Below are 17,905 nucleotides of genomic sequence, written 5' to 3'. Positions count from 1 at the left end.
TACCGGTTAGAGGTCAAAGGTCAGTGGGGTCACGACCTTGAAAAATATGCGGTTTTTGTCATAACGCGGTCAATTCCTGTCCGCTTTACATGAACCCAGCACCAAAATGTTCAGAATTTAATGCCCAATCTTGTGACACAATGACGTCATAGCTCATGTCACCGGTTGGGGTAAAATGTCGGGGGGGGGGGTCACGCCCTTGAAAAATATGCGGTTTTCGGCATAACTCAGTCAATTCTTATTCGATTTGCATGAAACCAGCATCAAACGAGATTACCTTCTCTTGTTGAAACGTTTTATTCACCGAGCTTGCGAGTGAAGACTCGCCAAAATGACGTGAGTTGATTGTTGTTTAGTCCGTAGCCCCCGAAAGTCGGGGGGGGGTCATGACATTATAGATATGTGGTTTGTGTCATAAGACCATTCATATGAAACCAGTTCCCCACACTCATACCAAGAACAAAAAAAGTAGTGGCGGCGAAGGTATGCGCTCTATGAGTGCCCGTTCTAGTTCTAAGCATGCAACACGTTCTTCTGATATACTTTTATTTGGGTGGTGTATAGGCAACTGACAGCTGCCTCAATTGCTCCCAAAAAAATTTTTAAACCTGGGTTACGTGCATGAAGTAAAAAAAATACTTCCTGCTTATAATTCAAAACCCCTCACTGCACTGGAAAACATGTGGATGCTTTGTGGAAAACGTGGAAAAAAAAATTGCAGAAAAATGCTTGCCTCGACTCTGAGCAGATTAATTTGTTTGCTTCTCTGAGTCAGAATTTTTTTGTTACTTCAACAACACTGCTTGGTTGGCTTATTTTTCTCTTTTTAGGAGCGAGGCTCATGGAAGAGCAGGTTAGAACTGACGGTGAGACAAAATATCAAAGAAATGAATGAACAGGGAAAGAGTAAAGGGAGGACAGAAAGAAACGCTGAAACTGTCAAGTAACATGGTTGGGTTAGGAAAGGTTAATGGGGGTAATAAAGATCATGGCAGAATTGGGGACGATGAGAGAGAGAGAGAGAGAGAGAGAGAGTATTACACTGCTTGCTTTTGAAGTCCTGGAGGGAAGAGTGAAACAGGACAGCCTCTGGAAGGTGGTTCCATAAATGGGAGCTGAGGAATAAAATCGTTTCGGTGAGCAGATCTTTAAATATATTTTGGGCATTCATTTCTACTTTTCAAAATGTTTTGATGATGGAACTCATCGTGGTCATGGTCGTGGTCGTCGTCATCGTCATCGTCGCCTCTAATCTTCTCCTCGGTCTTGGTCGATTGGTGGGTGGCCGGTTGGAGGGCGTGGTACCTGGTGCTTGGAGCGGCATCGTGTTGTGGGTTCGAGTCCCGCCGAGCCGGATCGTCGAAGACCATACGAGGTGGACAGGTCCAAGCACAGGCTCTGGTCTCCAGCTCACCTGTCCTCGAGCTTGAAGCCTTCAATAAAGACCCGACGGGGTCCATTTCTGTATCTGTGTGTGGGCCCGTCGTTAAGTAGCAACTGTATAAGTGCCTGTGTGTAAAATTACATTTCTTATAGTCGCGATAACTCTGCTCTTTATGTGTTCACTTTCCCCCATTGTAAAATAAATACCCCTATTGTTGAATGTATCAGCTCGTTTCTGTGTTTTTCATTTGCTTAGCACGGTGCGTGTTGGGAAATTGGGAAGTGGCAAATTGTGCATTTGGTCTGACGGGTCTTGGTAACCATCCGCTCGGGTTACGCACGGTTCGAGCACGATAACGGCTCGTTCCGCTCGAGGCCTGCCGAGGGTGTGAATTCCCCAGTAGCTTTGCCGCGTGGATACTTAGGTATATTGAAGTTGGCAATTAACCCTATTCCACACGGCCAAATTATTGGCGATTCACGGTCATCTAAGGGACCCGTGCCTTTCGGAGTTCTCCGAGAAGCATGATCTAGATTCCGGATGTTCGGTGGAGCCGACTCTACTGCTCCACCTAGCGGTCGTGCTCGCCGCCGACACCTGGCTCCACAACAATATTAGACTTACACGTGTTCTGGTTATATTAGACGTACACGTGTTATGGTTATATTGTTGTGAATCTGGAAGCCATGAGCACACAACATTCAGGTTCCTATAGCTTCGTTATTTCGATAAGTATATGTTTTCAGTTATGGTCCCGTCCCTTGTTTAATGGGTGATTAAATGTAAATGTGCTGCGTAGTTATTTTGATAGTTAGGGTTTTTTTTCCGTTTAATTACACCACCAACAACAACTACAACAACGCCAGCATCGTTTCACCTTCATCTCGCTTCTTCCCACCGCCATTGCTCAAGTGCGTGTCAGCACGAATGTGGGCGGAGTTTACGAAGGCTTGACGTCTTACGAATCCTCGGCAGATCAGGGACGGGGCGGGGAATCAAGGCGCCCAACACGCCCCCCGACCAATGATGGAGAGACAACGGATTACTACGGCTCTGCAGAGAACAAACCCTCCGCTCCCGGCATTCTCTGCACGCTCACTAGGGGAAAGGTTATGTCCCCACCCACCTTGCCCCAAGTGGGGAAAAGGTCGAGCCCCGCCTCAGAACGAATGAGGCCTGAGCGAGCGCGCCGGAGAGTATAAAAAGGAGCAGAGGATCCTCGCTAGAGGAGTCTGTCTGACTGGTCTTGGTTGTCATCTTCTTCTTCCTCCTCCTCCTCCTCCTCCGCCGCACGATCGAGCGCTCGAGAGACACCATCCCCCCGCAAGAACCGCAAGGGTCGCTCGCCGGTGCCTGGGTTCGGCTCGCCTCTCACTGGTCCCCGGGTCGACGCGAAGACCACACGAGGTGGACAGGTCCAAGACAGACCCTGGTCTTCAGCCTGACTGTCCTCCAGGCTGGAGGTCCAATTGAAGACCATTTGGTCTGATTGTGTGTGTGTGTGTGTGTGTGTGTGTGTGTGTGTGTGTGTGTGTGTGTGTGTGTGTGTGTGTGTGTGTGTGTGTGTGTGTGTGTGTCCGTAGGCCCGTGGGCCTGTGGGCCCGTCTGCTAAGTAGTGAATTGTATAAATGCTTTTTGCCTGTATATACGTGCATTCGTTAATATTCGGTTTAGCTCTGCCCTTATGTGCTTCCCTCATCCCCCCCACTGTAAATAAATACCCCGATTGTTCAATGTTTCATCTCGTTCGTGTCTATTCCTTCATTGACTGAGTGTGCTGCGTGTTGGGAAAATTAGCCAGGGGTTGCCATGGTAACAGGGTATTCGGGACCGACAGAACTCTGCGATCAAAACCGCTCGGATCGCACACGGAACGAGTACGCTAAGCAGCTCGTTCCGTATGGGTGCCGTCGAGGGTGAATTTCCCCGGTAGGTTGGACCACGTGGGTATTTAAGTAAATTGAAATGGGCAATCGACCCTACTCCACGTGGTCTGTCTATTGGCGAGTTCGGTCCAAAAAGGGACCCGTACTTTTCCAAAGAAGTACGATCTGAATTCTGGGCGATCGGTCGAGCCGACTCTACTGCTCCGTCTGGTGGTCGTGCTCGCGGCCAACGCCCGGCCCCGCAACAATATTAGATGTACACGTGTTATGGTTGTTATACGTACACGCGTTATGGCTTTAAAAGATGTATGTGTGTTATGGTTAGATGAGACCACTTTGTTAAAACTTGCTCATCTCAGATTGGGGTGCAATATTTAAGTAGTCCCACCTGAGGGCACTATTATATTTGGTCTGTGTTTGGAGTCACTGACACGCACAAACAGGCACTAACACATCACTTACAACACATCCTTTCCCATCTATTTGGGAATGGACAAACTAATAAGCTTAATTGGTCTTCCATCTGATGATTAATTATAATGATAATGATTAATTATTTTGGCCATATTGCTTATACTGCCATTGTATTGTCTTTTTGTAATATTTCACTCTTGTTGTCAGTTTATTCCTTCAGCAACACTTAAATCAGCACTTGTTTTGTTTTTATTTTATTTTGTGTTTTTTTTAAAATCTTCATCGGCACTTACTTTTTTCCTGTGTTTTTGTTCAATATAGTAAATTGGCATTTTATATTAACACGTGTAATACAACCTCTTCCTTTTACTCTTCCTATAACATATCAACATTTATATTTTGTTATGATTAGCTTTTTATACAAAGTAATTGGAGTTTGAAGATTAAAAAAAAACATTAAAACAAATTTTTTTGATGAGGCGACCTAACTCGAAGTTTCTTCTTTGTTGTTAACTAGGCATGAACGAATGTAGTTTTGTGGCCATTGTAACAATGCCATATTCCGTTGTTATTTTCAAAACAAGACTCGTGGAGGAGCACCATTCAGAATGAAAGAGTGCAAGTAATTAATGACTACGGTGAGATTGATTGTTTGTGAAAAGGCTTGGTTACCTTGTACTTGTCAAGTAGGACATTCGGACGATGAGGAACGTTGTAGTGAAAGGAAAGTGTGTGCATTATGCCTGCAGTGATCCTCCTCTCAGTACCGATAAATTGCCGCCTGGGGAGTGGATTTGTCACCGTTGCAGTGTACGAAAACAGGTTTGTCATGTTTTATTCCTGAACCAGGACCCCCACCATTCCCAACTTCTCTCTTCTTGGATGCTTCTTCTCGCTTCTGATTTTTGTTTCTGACTTCTGTTTTTTTACTTTTTCCCTTCTGACATCTGACTATATTTCCTACTTCTGCTCCCTGTTCTCCCTCCCCCCTCCTGCCCTGCTTTTTTGTTACCCCTCTCCTTCCCTGTTCATTCTACCTCTCTTATTCCCCACTCTTTGTACCCCCTCTCCTTCCCCGCTCTTTGTACCCCTCTCCTTCCCCGCTTTTTGTAACCCTCTCCTTCCCCGCTCTTTGTACCCCTCTCCTTCCCCGCTCTTTGTACCCCTCTCCTTCCCCGCTCTTTGTACCCCTCTCCTTCCCCGCTCTTTGTACCCCTCTCCTTCCCCGCTCTTTGTACCCCTCTCCTTCCCCGCTCTTTGTACCTCTCTCCTTCCCCGCTCTTTGTACCTCTCTCCTTCCCCGCTCTTTGTACCCCTCTCCTTCCCCGCTCTTTGTACCCCTCTCCTTCCCCGCTGTTTGTTCCCCTCTCCTTCCCCGCTCTTTGTACCCCTCTCCTTCCCCGCTCTTTGTCCCCCTCTCCTTCCCCGCTCTTTGTACGCCTCTCCTTCCCCGATCTGTGTGCCCCTCTCCTTCCCCGCTCTTTGTACCCCTCTCCTTCCCCGCTCTTTCTACCCCTCTCCTTCCCCGCTCTTTGTACCCCTCTCCTTCCCTGCTCTTTGGACCCCTCTCCTTCCCCGCTCTTTGTACCCCTCTCCTTCCCCGCTCTTTGTACCCCTCTCCTTCCCCGCTCTTTGTACCCCTCTCCTTCCCCGCTCTTTGTACCCCTCTCCTTCCCTGCTCTTTTTACCCTTCTCCTTCCCCTCTTGTTGTAACCCTCTCTGTCCCCGCTCTTTTTACCCTTCTCCTTCCCCTCTTGTTGTAACCCTCTCTGTCCCCGCTGTTTGTACCCCTCTCCTTCCCCTCTTGTTGTAACCCTCTCCGTCCCCGCTCTTTGTACCCCTCTCCTTCCCTGCTCTTTTTACCCCTCTCCTTTCCCTCTTGTTGTAACCCTCTCTGTCCCCGCTCTTTGTACCCCTCTCCTTCCCCTCTTTTTGTAACCCTCTCCTTCCCTGCTCTTTTTACCCCTCTCCTTCCCCTCTTGTTGTAACCCTCTCCATCCCCGCTCTTTGTACCCCTCCCCTTCCCTGCTCTTTGTACCCCTCTCCTTCCCTGCTCTTTGTACCCCTCTCCGTCCCCGCTCTTTGTATCCCCTCTCCTTCCTCACTCTTTGTACCCCTCTCCTTCCCACTCTTTTTAACCCTTCTCCTGCCCTGCCTCCCTCCCTCCCTCTCCTGTTCTGCTCTTTTTTTCTCTCTTTGTTCTGATATCTTTCTTTGAAGTCTGATGTGTTTTTATTTTTTACTCTTGCTGATTCCCACAATTTTCCTCTTTTTATTTTTGCTCCTTTATGAGTCGTCATTACGTATTTTTGATGTATTTTAACCTAACCCTAGAAAAGAGAAACTGGATTCGTGAGAGGTGGGGTTGTCTTTGGAGGAACAGGAGCTGCTGCAGGAGGTGTTTGTGGGGTTGGAAGTGGAGGCAGTGGGCGACGTGGAGGGGGAGGTGTTGAAGGTGGTGTTAGGAGCATTTGTTCTCGTGATATCCCTCCTCGTCCATGGCTCAATGGACTATGCTCTCGTCGTCCGGCTGTACTGCTGAGACACTTGGGAAGCTTAGGTTTTGGTCAGCAGGTTTCTCGCTCAGATTCTTGGGATACAATGCCAAGGAATCAGCCTTGGGCTGTTGGAAAACAAGAAGTAGATTTGAAAAAGGCAGGATCTGAGTTTCCACCAAAGCATGGTACAGAGTATGGGAAAGCTGCACTAGAATTGGGATTGACGTCAGGATCAGAGATCAAAAAAAGTGGATTAGAGTTTGGGAAATCCAAAGTTGATTGCAGAAAGGGTGGATTGAATTTGGAGATGAAATATGAAGCTGATTTCCCTAAAATTGATATTGTATCCAGAGTAAAACCTAACATGGATCTAAGAAGGTCTGGGTTTGATCGATGTTCAAAACCTGTTGTTGATTTTAAAACTACAGGATTGGATTTTGGATCAAATCCTGGAATGGAATTAAGAAAAAGTGGTGTCTTGTCAACCTCTAAGTCTGCATTTGAGTTAAAAATGGCAAGATTTGAAGCTGAAGCAAATCCAAGGATGGAGACAAAAAATTCTGGATTTGATGGAGTATCAAAAGTAGATTTGCGATCCAAATGTGGAATGGACAACAGAAGGACTGCATTGGAAACTGGGATTAAACCAGGAATGGAATTAAGAAAATTTGATGTTGGTTCCAGACCTGGACTAGAGCTGAGAAGGCCTGCATTTGATTTGGGATCAAAATCCAGAAACGATTACAGAAAATTAGAAACCGATGTTGGAATAAAACCTACTCCAGAGTGTTACTCAAATGATTGGCTTCCTGGTTTAGAACCTAGATTGAGATTGAAAGCTGGATTATATTTCCGGGCCGGTGCCAGAATGAAACACACTATGGATAGGTCTGAGCATTGTACAAAAGCTGAATTGGATTTTGAACCGAAGTCTGGAATGAATTTGGAAATGGGCTTGGAGTTGAGACCAAAACCTGCACCCTATTGCATGCTCGAAGGATCAGATAATGATGAAAGGTTAGCAACACATTTAACAAATAATAAAAGAGAATGGACTTTTGGAAGAGAGAGGGCAGGCAGCTCTTCACCTGGGGCAGATTCTGGAGCAGAAGGTAATGGTGAGGTTAGAAGCCAAAGTCAGAGTCGGTTGAGACCTACTGTACTACAGTCCATGGAGCAGGAACGTCGTCCTCTACCACCTCCCTTTGATGTTCTCATTGCTGCAGCGACGGAACGAAATCCTGCTCAGTTCCAACTTCCCCCTGGGTTCTTGCCTCCATCACTCTTGCCTGGTAATTGGCATTTACATCCACAATAATTTTGATATTCTTCTTTGTTTTTTTTTTGTTTGTTTGTTTTACTGTTGCTATTGCTTTCCTCTCTGTCGTTCTTTGTTTTCTGTTGCTGTTGAAGGAAGTTTTGTTTGTTAGGTGGACACAGCAAATTTTTGCATGACAGTTTTATTTGCATTCGACCTTGTTGCAACTTGCATACATACAACCAACCTTTTGCAGTTCAATGGATCGATTTTCAATTTTCATTTTGTGCTCTTTCATTTTCCACCCTATTTCTGAATCGTGAAAAATCGCGAGAAAAAATTTCTAGTATCCGGATCTAGATCTTCACTAAAATCCAATCGTCCTTGTCACACACACCCCAACCTTTCCACCAAATTTCGTCCGAATCCATCTATAACTTTTTGAGATGTCCTGCTCACAGACAAACAAACAAACAGGGGTTGAATATATAACCTCCGTTCACTGAAAAATACAATACGTACTGTACTCACACATTGTACATTTCCTTGAAAACAAAGACTCAACTTTTTGGGTGGAAGTTTATTGGCTAAACATGCTCAAGGATGAGGCTAGGTTTTAGGGGCGCGTGTTGGGAGGCAGTGGAAGAGTGATCATCATTTAATACAAAACTGCCCATAGATATAAATTGCAATCATTGCTTTCAGCTTTCGAACCCCTGTTTAAAAACTGTCGAAGCACCTCAATCTGCCTCCATGTTTGGAGAAGATTCTCAGGCTTGTCATCGCTCTGATACTCATGCCGTAAGCAAGTTTGAGAAGAACCGCGATTGGTTTGACATTTCTTAATTAGCAATCGCAGCAAAGTTCCTCAAATTCTATCCCGCTGTGCTTGAACTCTGCTTCAAGTCCTCAAAATACTGCCATGTGAGCTCCATGAAGTCACTAACACTGCACGGATCTTTGCAAGGGTTCCAAACAACCCATGGTTGAGTACATTGTACTTACCTTTTAACTTATCGTTGAATTTATGATTTACTTTGATCACCAGCTTTCATAATTTCAAGATGATAAGCTAAGGAGAGCAAAGTGGTTGGCCTGAATGTTTTTGATCCATTGTTTGTTATTTTGCTTTTCTGTTTTTCTGCCATTATCCCCTCCCCCCCCCCCTCTGATTTGCTCTGTTACTTTGTGGGGTTTTTTTCCCCTCGTTAAATTAGGCACGAGCAGGAAGAGGCGAAGAGAAGACGCTGCTGGACGAGGGGGTAAAAGATATACCAGTGAGTTGGATCCTGGAGTCTCTGTGCCAGCACCAGCTCGGGTTTGCTTCAACTGCTCTCGGTTCGTCAAATCATCTCGCACCTCGTATTTTTACAGCATGATAGATATCGGCTCTGATAGCTTGCACTCTGATTTTGCATCAACTGATCATTACTATCAGTTGTGCATTTATAGACTCATTAAAAGACGTCTACTACTATTACTACTACTACTACTACTACTACTACTACTACTACTACTACTACTACTACTACTACTACTACTACTACTACTACTTCTTTCACGTTCACAATCCCAATTATTGTGGGGTTGACTGAGGGGGAATTTTTGGCCAAAGTTTTTTCTGAACCTGATGGCCAGGACTGATGCTTGCCTGGAGCTGACGTAGGCAGGAATTCATCATTTGTTCATAGTGCCAGTGATAAATGGCTAAAAATAAATAAATAAATGGTTGTAACTGAGCAAGGCTTTTCACAAATGACGCAGTCGGATATCGAATGAAAAAAAAACATTTGATTCTTACCTGGAAGGATTATGGATGGAAAAAATAGTACAGTACTCATCCCAGCAAACTGTTCAGCTGACTTGCTGTGCATTGCCATGTGCTTGCCATATATGCTACAGATTTGCTCTCAGCTGAAGAAGAGTCCAACAGGATGGTGCAGAGGAAGCTCAGATAACTTTGAGCTCTCTGGTCTGGATTCAATTATCGGCTCTACTATAAAATAATAGATTGGTGCTTCAAACTATCAGGGTGTTTCATCATGGAGCATGCAATCTTTTGACTCGACCTTAAGCTGGCAACCCATCTGCGAGCATTATTTAGTGGACATTGAAGATCCCACGCTTAATTTCAAGGAAGAGTGGGCAAAATATCACCAGCTTTCTGGCCAAGTTCCAAAGTCATGCCCTAATCTACAGGGGACATTGTATCAGCGACACAACTGTGGCCCTTAAACAGCTGCGGGACACAACTCTTAGCTGACTCCCAGTCCAATATGCATACCACTGACTGTCACACAAAAAAACTGAAGAAGAAGCCTGCTGTACGCCACCGGGAACATAAACCATATGCAGAACCAAGAGCCATAGAAAGTTTAACGCTTTCATATCCTGCAACACAAGTCCATAAATAGGGATGTTCTCTTACCTCAAACATGAAAACCAAAAGAGTGAAGTCTCTTCTGTCTGCTCATTTCTGCTAACACTAAAATATAAAACTGCTGTGCTTTAACATCTTGTATTGCACCAAGTGTGTGTTCCAAGCATATCAGGTTCACCAGCTTTTTCACGAGTGACAGCAGCAAGCTTCTTCTCAACTAATGTAGCCTTTGTGAACTCTTCTTCTTCTCCTTCTCCTTCTCCTTCTCCTTCTCCTTCTCCTTCTCCTTCTCCTTCTCCTTCTCCTTCTCCTTCTCCTTCTCCTTCTCCTTCTCCTTCTCCTTCTCCTTCTCCTTCTCCTTCTCCTTCTCCTTCTCCCTCTCCTTCTCCTTCTCCTTCTCCTCCTCCTCCTCCTCCTCCTCCTCCTCCTCCTTCTCCTTCTCCTTCTCCTTCTCCTTCTCCTTCTCCTTCTCCTTCTCCTTCTCCTTCTCCTTCTCCTTCTTCTCCTCCTCCTCCTCCTCCTCCTCCTCCTCCTCCTCCTCCTCATCCTCCTCCTCCTCCTCCTCCTCCTCCTCCTCTCGCTATTTTAATGAAAGGGCAAGATAATGGAGGATAAAATGGCAATATACTGACAGTGTGGCAGTATGTTCACAGTTGCACAAACAAATCAAGCAAATGAACAATTAGGAAGGGAGGAAACAAATTAAGGCTGGTTAATGGGGGTAAAAGCGATCACCATTATGGATAGGAGATGATATGGGATGGTGGTGCATCACCTGCTTGAAACTCTGGAAAGAAGAGCGGTGCCATTGAACCGCTTCCGGAATGCAATTCAAAGGAAACACGAGACCAGAGCAAAAATAGAATGGAGGTGGGTGGTACCTTGGATTTTAGGAGTTAAATTAGGAGGGGTTACTGGAAAAACACTTGGCCGTGGAGGAGTTAGGGAGGGTCAAGTAGATCAAAGGAGGATCAGTCAAAAACGAAGCGCAATGACCTGTCTGTGATACGAGAACAACAGGCTTTGTGGTTCGGTCTTATCATGCAAGATGCCATTATTTGACATATCGTGTGATATAGCTGAAGCAGATGACCTGTTGCCCTCAACATCACAGACGGCTTTAGATTCAGCAGGTTGTAGGAGAGATAGATGTGATGCTGGAGTGCCAGCCCATAGAGCAATATTTCATTGAAGTATGCACAAAGGCCTTGTCGGCTGAGAATAGTCAGTGGCTGGCTTTGGAGGCCAGCTTTGCTGTATGGTCAGCTGAGGAGAGGTTGTGGCTGATGGTGAGGTCTAGAAGTTCAACTTTTGCAGTAACTGACCATGGAAATAGATAGGTGTGTTAGTTTGATGATACTTCTGGAGTAACACGGTGGGACCGTGAGATTTTCCAGGATTGAAAGATATGTTCCATTCATTAAACCTGTATCTAATCAATTCCAGGTAAGTAGAGAGTGACACAGCTGCAGTCTGCTTGTCAGTGGGATGGGGGTGCTGTATGACACAATGTGAAGTGATTGGAAAAAAGGAAGACAGGCTTTTCCAAAGCATTGGAGAGATTATTTATTTAGGTGAGCAACATGACTGGGTGAAGATACTGCCAAAGGGCACTCTAGCTTCCACTGAGAGTGTAGAATAGAGGGTTGCATTGGTAGCAACTTATTGATTGCACAAGTGGACAGAAGTAAGAAAGCCGGGTATGACCGTCGCATTGTATGCCACAAGCAGAACTCAATGCCAGACTGTTACATGGTTGAGATATGTCCAGGAAGATACTCTGCATTTCTTGCTTGAGATTTTTTGCCTCGACCATTTTATTTTTACTTTTTTATACATAGTCAAGCCTCATGGAAGAGCAAGAGCACAACGGATCAGGACGCAGCATGAAAGGAACAGCAGGAGAAGGGGGAAATGCCAACACCAAGGCTTAGGGAAAAAGTATATGGAGATGAGCAAACAAGAGATGTGGGTAATGATGAGGGGTAGGGGAGAACATAAGAGATGGACTATATGGATATGGAAACAAAATTTTGGGAGAGGTGAGTAGTAGTTTAACGGGTGTAGAAAATACCATGGTTTTGGTGGGAAATGGTTTGAGATGGTGGTGAACAGCTTTCTTGAAGACCTGGAGGGAAGAATGAGATTGAAGAGAGTGTGGAAGTTGGTTCCACAGGCAGGAAAAAAAGAACAAATGAGTGGAAGTGAGAAGTGGTTCTGGATTTTGGCAGTTTCATTAGGAGGGGGTTGTTGGTGGATCACGTGCGTCCTGCAGATACCTGAGGGGGGGGGTGGGACAAAACACGGAGAGGAGAGAGACAAAAAGGAGGTGGAAAAAGTCAGAGACCACTGACCTGCCGGCGATGGCGAAGTAATCGGCCCAGAGACTCAGCTTCATCATGAGTGAATCCATTGATCTTAAAGGCTTTGGTTTCCAGGGCGTCAAGCTGACAAAGGTGTGAGGCTGTGTCGCCAGCCCAGTGTGGAGAATAGCAGAGAGAAAAGCAGCAACATGTCCAGTGTTGAGTGACTGGGATAGCATATAAACTGATGGTCAGAGATTTGGCAATTTGAAAAGAGGAAAGACTTGATGTCTGTAGCAATTATGGATTCCATGGCTTTGCTTGTAAAAACAGACAAACTGTTTTTTGCACCATTCTTGTGAACAGGAGTCATGTTTGCGGACTTCCAGACTGATGGGAGGTGGCAGGATTTGAGAACTTGGACACTGATGCATTGAATGTGTCAAGTTTTGAAACGTGAAATGAAAACAGCATGAATGGATGTCAGTTCCATGAAGCGTAGCAGGTTCAGGTCAGGTCAGGTATGGGAGCATGCGCCGAAGCAGCGCGTAGCAGGTTGCCTGAATAAATACGCAATCTTTTGAAGATGTGCACTGATTCGGTGAGCAATGAGTGATGTATTTCCCTGTTAATTGTAGCTCAGGTTTGAATATTCCAATTTTCTTGCTCCTCCACTGTTGCACAACAACAACCGTGCATACTCCTTCAACCATAAATTGTTTGTTGCCATGTTATACATACTGCACTTGATTGATGCTCATCCTTTGAGTGACTTTGGAAAACTTGGGAACACGGATTAATTGATGAGAGTTCTGGGCAGTAGTTGTATTCACCTTTGAATATTCGTCCAAATGAAAGTCTGCTACAAATGAAATGACGATGCAGATATTCAACTTGAGCCACCTGCATTTCTCAGGCCAAAAAAAAAGTAAAAAGTGTCTTTTTCACCATAAACGTGACAAAGCTGATGAAATTTAAGTCTTTGGTATGACGTCCAGTGTCAGAATCGAAAACTTGTAAAGTTGAAGCAACGAAGATGCTTTTTGAGTGCTCCAGTGGTGAAAATTACAAGGTGGTAAGTCTGGACTGTATGAGGGTCGACTTGAAACTTTTCATTGCTTCTACACAAGAGTACTGAGTGGTCAGATTTGTTGTGCGAAGGTGAGCATTACCGTAGAGTGAAGTTGTGTTCTGAGATGGCTTACCTGATGGTGGGTTGCATGTTGCTTGTCTCATTTCGTTGCATAACAATCCTTGATGGGTTTTTTTTTCAATATTGAAGATATTCAATGTGGATTCAATGGTTATAGGTCCTTAAACATCTTCTCAGCTGATGGCTGAACCTTGAAATTGCTTTTGATTGTGGTGAAGACTGAGAATGTCTCCAATTCTTGCTGGCCTGCTTTGACTCGGCACAAAATGATGGACGCAGGTCTCATCAGATGGCACGATCTTCTTGAATAAATAATTTCCTTCATTTTGGTGGAATTACAGGAGCTCTGATACAATGGCTGAACAATTTGCCTTTTCATCAAGCTTGATCTCCTTTGATGCCGATGTTGCACCAAATGTATTGAATCTTAAATGCGATTGAATGATTGTTTGCAGACTCCCAACGCTGACACCCAATTCTTCTGCAATTGCAAATATTGAAATCTAGCGATTCTCCAAAATTTGCTCCTCAACATATTTATTGTTTGAATGACAGCAGATTGTTGCATAGGATAACGCTCAAGATCACTCGTCAATTAACGGCTGTTACTTACTTATTTATTTATTCCTTCATTTAGTTATTAGTCTGAAACACGTGAACACAACTGCAGTATGTTAAAGATGTATTCCTGAATTGTACAGATAGTCTTCTGTGATATTCGGCTAATTTAATGTTCTTCACAAGGAACTGTATAATGCACCTGTTCCATAGCACATGTGACTGTTGGGCATCTTGGTTTTGGTTTTGGTTTTGGTTTTGCTGAGAATGCTTTGACTGTCATTGATGTCACTTCCTGTGTAACTTGTTTCTGGTTGGCAAATGTTATTACACACATCAGCAATTAACCATCGCTTTACATATTCCACGATAAAAGGTCCACATCAAACTTGAACCGCCCATGTAAATAATTACCGGCATGTTTCTTTGTAATCTTGGAACTCTTGGATTTTATCACACAAATATTCAACATCAATGATCTTTTATTATGTTTTATAATTTATTGCTTAAAATGAAACTTTAGAATCCCCTCGAATATCAAGTTTCTTCAAACACTGTCAATGCTTTAATTCAATCATTCATTCGTTGTTGCATGTGGTTGCTGCTTTGCATCATTACCTTGGAGCGTGGCTGTGCTGCTGATGCAGTGCCATATTTGGGTTGGAGCAGGAATTTGGAATTTGGTTAGGGTGCCAGCAATAACTCATGAAAAACACCTTAGGATCTTTGGCGACAGGCTGTGATCTTTGGCGATGCTGTCAGACAGGATGCCCAGTTTAACATCCATCCGAGAGACGGCACACACACTGTTGAATCACCCTACCTGTGAAATGCCAGGATGACAGTTTATAGCTGGGTCGGTAGTCAAACCAAGGCTAGACAGAGCAGAGGTGAGTGTGCATACCTCTAAGCTATCCTGCCAGTAATTGCCATTATTTCAGCAGGAAGATGACATTGTCAACATTATTTGTTCTTTGTCGGGCATACCCTATTTTTGTGTTCCATTCTGGCCTCATGATGCTGGGATCCCATGTTCAAATCCCATACACTGTTCCTTTGTCCAATGTTTACTAATGTGCTTCAACTAAAGGGGCTGTCACACCTTGACGATTTAGCCAGCGTATGCCGATTTATGAAAAATTTGTCTAAAACGCTGGCAGACGTCGAATACGTTATGGGTACGTTATGTATACGTCAGGTGCACGCTGAAAAACACTACCATAGGTCGTATTACGCTGGTTTAAAACGTTGTACTTTTGGTTGTACTTTGCATGCTTGAAATTTTACGACGTACTCGGCGTTTGGCTCACACGTTCTGCTACGCTGGCCATAAGTTGTAGGCACGTTATGCGATCGTTGACACACGTTAGTTGTATGTTACTCATAAGTCGAAACACGTAGAGGTAACGTTCGCATACCCGAAACTTATTTCTAACCTATGAGTAAGGTTTTGTAAGCACGCTACACGAACGTTGTTCACACTTCGCAACACGCTACTTGAAAGTTCCTCATACGTCGAAACGCATCAAAGTAATGTTTAGGGTACCCGTGACTTATTTATAACCTATGAATAACGTGCTTGGGAATTATTACGCAATGCATACGCTAGACTATCGTTGGGCATAGGTTGTGGACGACTAAAACACGATAAACAATCGTTGGTATAACTTATCTATAAGTTATCGAAGCGTTCTGTGTTCATTACTAGTACATTATGCATTTGTCAAAGTCGTTTTTAATATCTTAAAAAGTAAAACAAAGAAATATTTCATCGTGGGAATGAGGAAAAAAGATTAGCCGAAAAGAACATCGAACAATGGTGCAAAGTAGTCTCCTATTCGTGGATGTTAAGAAGATCCATCATCACCCACACCCTCCCCATCATGCTCACATACTACTACTGACATAGACATACTACTACTACCAATACTACTACTACAACTACTACTACTATTACTACTGTCACGCACACCAACTACTACTGATACTACTGGCATTGACATCTCCTCAACATGGAGTCTGGAACAATGATGGGTTCCTCTTGTGAAGCCCATTTGTATATACCAATTCCCCTTCACGCTGCCAATACGCCATTACACGGTAGATGAAAGTTAGAAACACGTTCAGTAAGTGCTGTGGTCGTCCGGAAGACGTCAATCTAATTTGTCTGCACACGACAAATGTGCGTTTTAGATACGTTACAAATAGGTTCATAGCATGTTACTCAAAGGTTAGAAGCACGTTAAACATACGTTCAGAGCACGCTACTCGTAGGTTAAAAGGACGTTACCCATTGGTTGAAAATTAGGTTGCGGGTATGTTAAATATTACCTTGACGTGTTTCGACTTATGAGTAACCTACAAGTAACATGTGTCCGTCGTGTGTAAACGATCGCGGAGCGTGCCAGGAACATATGACAACGCATGTGGAACGTGTTAGCCATACGCCAAGTACGTCGTAAAATTTTCAGCATGCTTGAAATTTCACGACGTATTACATGTACCACGTAATATGACAGCGTACTTCATTGTTTTCTAGCCTACTCTTAACGTATACACAACTTACCTATACCGTATTTGACGTGCGCCTAGTGTTTTAGACACATTTTTCATAGGTCGGCATACGCTGGCAAAATCGTCAAGGTGTGACTGCGATGTTGACACTTCAAATTCTCAGGCGGTTATGATTTAAATCGGCGTCCGGCAGGTTCTTAACAGGCTACGCCACGAGTTCGCCGGCGATACGTTTAGCACGCTATGCGTAAGTTAAACTATCGTTGGGCAAAGGTTGTGAACGCCGACAACAGGCTAAGCATTCGTTGGTAAAAGTTATCAAGAACACAACGAAACGTTCTGTGCCCGTTACTAATATGTTATGCATACGACCAATACGTTATGAATACGCCCAAAACTTAAAAAAAAAAATATATATATATATATATATCAAAATTTCAGCGTACACCAACGTTTTACATACATTTTTATACGTTGCCATTGCTGGCTGAAACGTCAAGGTGTGACTGGGCTCTAAAGTACATTGAGGACTCCTAAAGTCTCTGAAGTCTTTGTGACGCGGGTGATATACGTATAAGCTCTTCCACTAGTATGTTGCCATTTTATTTATCATTTTATTTTTTGCAATAGTTGGTATAAAGTTTTTCGTGTGTGTGTGTGTGTGTGTGTGTGTGTGTGTGTGTGTGTGTGTGTGTGTGTGTGTGTGTGTGTGTGTGTGTGTGTGTGTGTGTGTTCGTGTTCAAACTTTAACGATGATTAATCATTGTTCCCCAGTTCAAGCCGCACAGCACCACTGCTTTCATGTTCCATATGTCCCTGTCTCTTCCACCTGGACTGCTTGTCTCCCCCTCTGGCCACCGCTCCGACTGGCCGCTGGCTGTGTCCCAACCACGCAGAAACATTTTTGGTACTCCACTTACTTCAAACACCCTGTGCATCGTTCACTCACATAATTGATCTGAGATGGGATCTCTTTATGCACCTCATGGTTTTTTTCATCCCTTATCCTAGCTTTCTGATCCTGACATGACGCTGTCTAGTCGTTGCCGAATTCTAGAACGACTCCAAAGGCCTATCTCTCAACATACCGTTGCAATGACATTTTTAAGGAAACGACATCGAGCACAAACCATAAGAAATGCTGACACAGAGCCTTCAGCCCACCCTCACATGCAGGTCAGCTAATTGCAACCCCATCGTATCCACTTCCAGTTCTTTGTATGTTTGCCTCTGTCAGTTTCTTGATGGCCTCTGGCTCTCATCCATCTGTGTGCCTGCCCCTGGCTGGTGTCCGCCTGCCTTCCTACCTGCCTCGAGCTCACGTCTGCCTGCCTTCTTGCCTTCAGCTCCTAACCGCCTGCCTTCTTCTACCTGCCTCCCACTCATGTCCCTCCATTTGCCTGCCTCCCACTTGCGTCCGTCCATTTGCCTACCTCCCACTCGTGTCCGTCCATCCGTTTGCTTGCCTCCCACTCACGTCCGTCCATTCATCTGCTTGCACCCCACTCGCATCTGTCCATCCGTCTGCCTGCCTGCCTTCCATTCGCATCCATCCGT

The 17,905-nt window shown here is 44.5% G+C and overlaps 1 protein-coding gene across 7 annotated transcripts in view; it reads left to right on the top strand.

The window, feature by feature from the left end:
• Positions 1 to 17,905, top strand: part of LOC147034407 (uncharacterized) — a 39,840-nt gene that overhangs the window by 8,771 nt on the left and 13,164 nt on the right. For 3 of the 7 annotated variants that reach the window (XM_085882559.1, XM_085882567.1, XM_085882575.1), the window contains exons 3-7: positions 4,434 to 4,506; positions 6,019 to 7,474; positions 8,658 to 8,778; positions 17,123 to 17,255; positions 17,360 to 17,524. In XM_085882559.1, coding sequence (XP_085738685.1) covers positions 4,434 to 4,506; positions 6,019 to 7,474; positions 8,658 to 8,778; positions 17,123 to 17,255; positions 17,360 to 17,524 — 1,948 coding nt within the window. Of the gene's footprint in view, positions 1 to 4,201; positions 4,323 to 4,413; positions 4,507 to 6,018; positions 7,475 to 8,657; positions 8,779 to 17,122; positions 17,256 to 17,359; positions 17,525 to 17,905 lie in introns of all 7 variants that reach the window. The other 4 variants (XM_085882590.1, XM_085882583.1, XM_085882609.1 and 1 more) reach the window with 3 other exon arrangements.

This window comes from Eptatretus burgeri, chromosome 1, assembly GCF_056783735.1.
Source record: "Eptatretus burgeri isolate ZD-2024b chromosome 1, Ebu_testis_v1, whole genome shotgun sequence".
Classification (NCBI taxonomy): Eukaryota; Metazoa; Chordata; class Myxini; order Myxiniformes; family Myxinidae; genus Eptatretus; species Eptatretus burgeri.
This window is presented reverse-complemented; position numbering and strand designations above follow the sequence as displayed.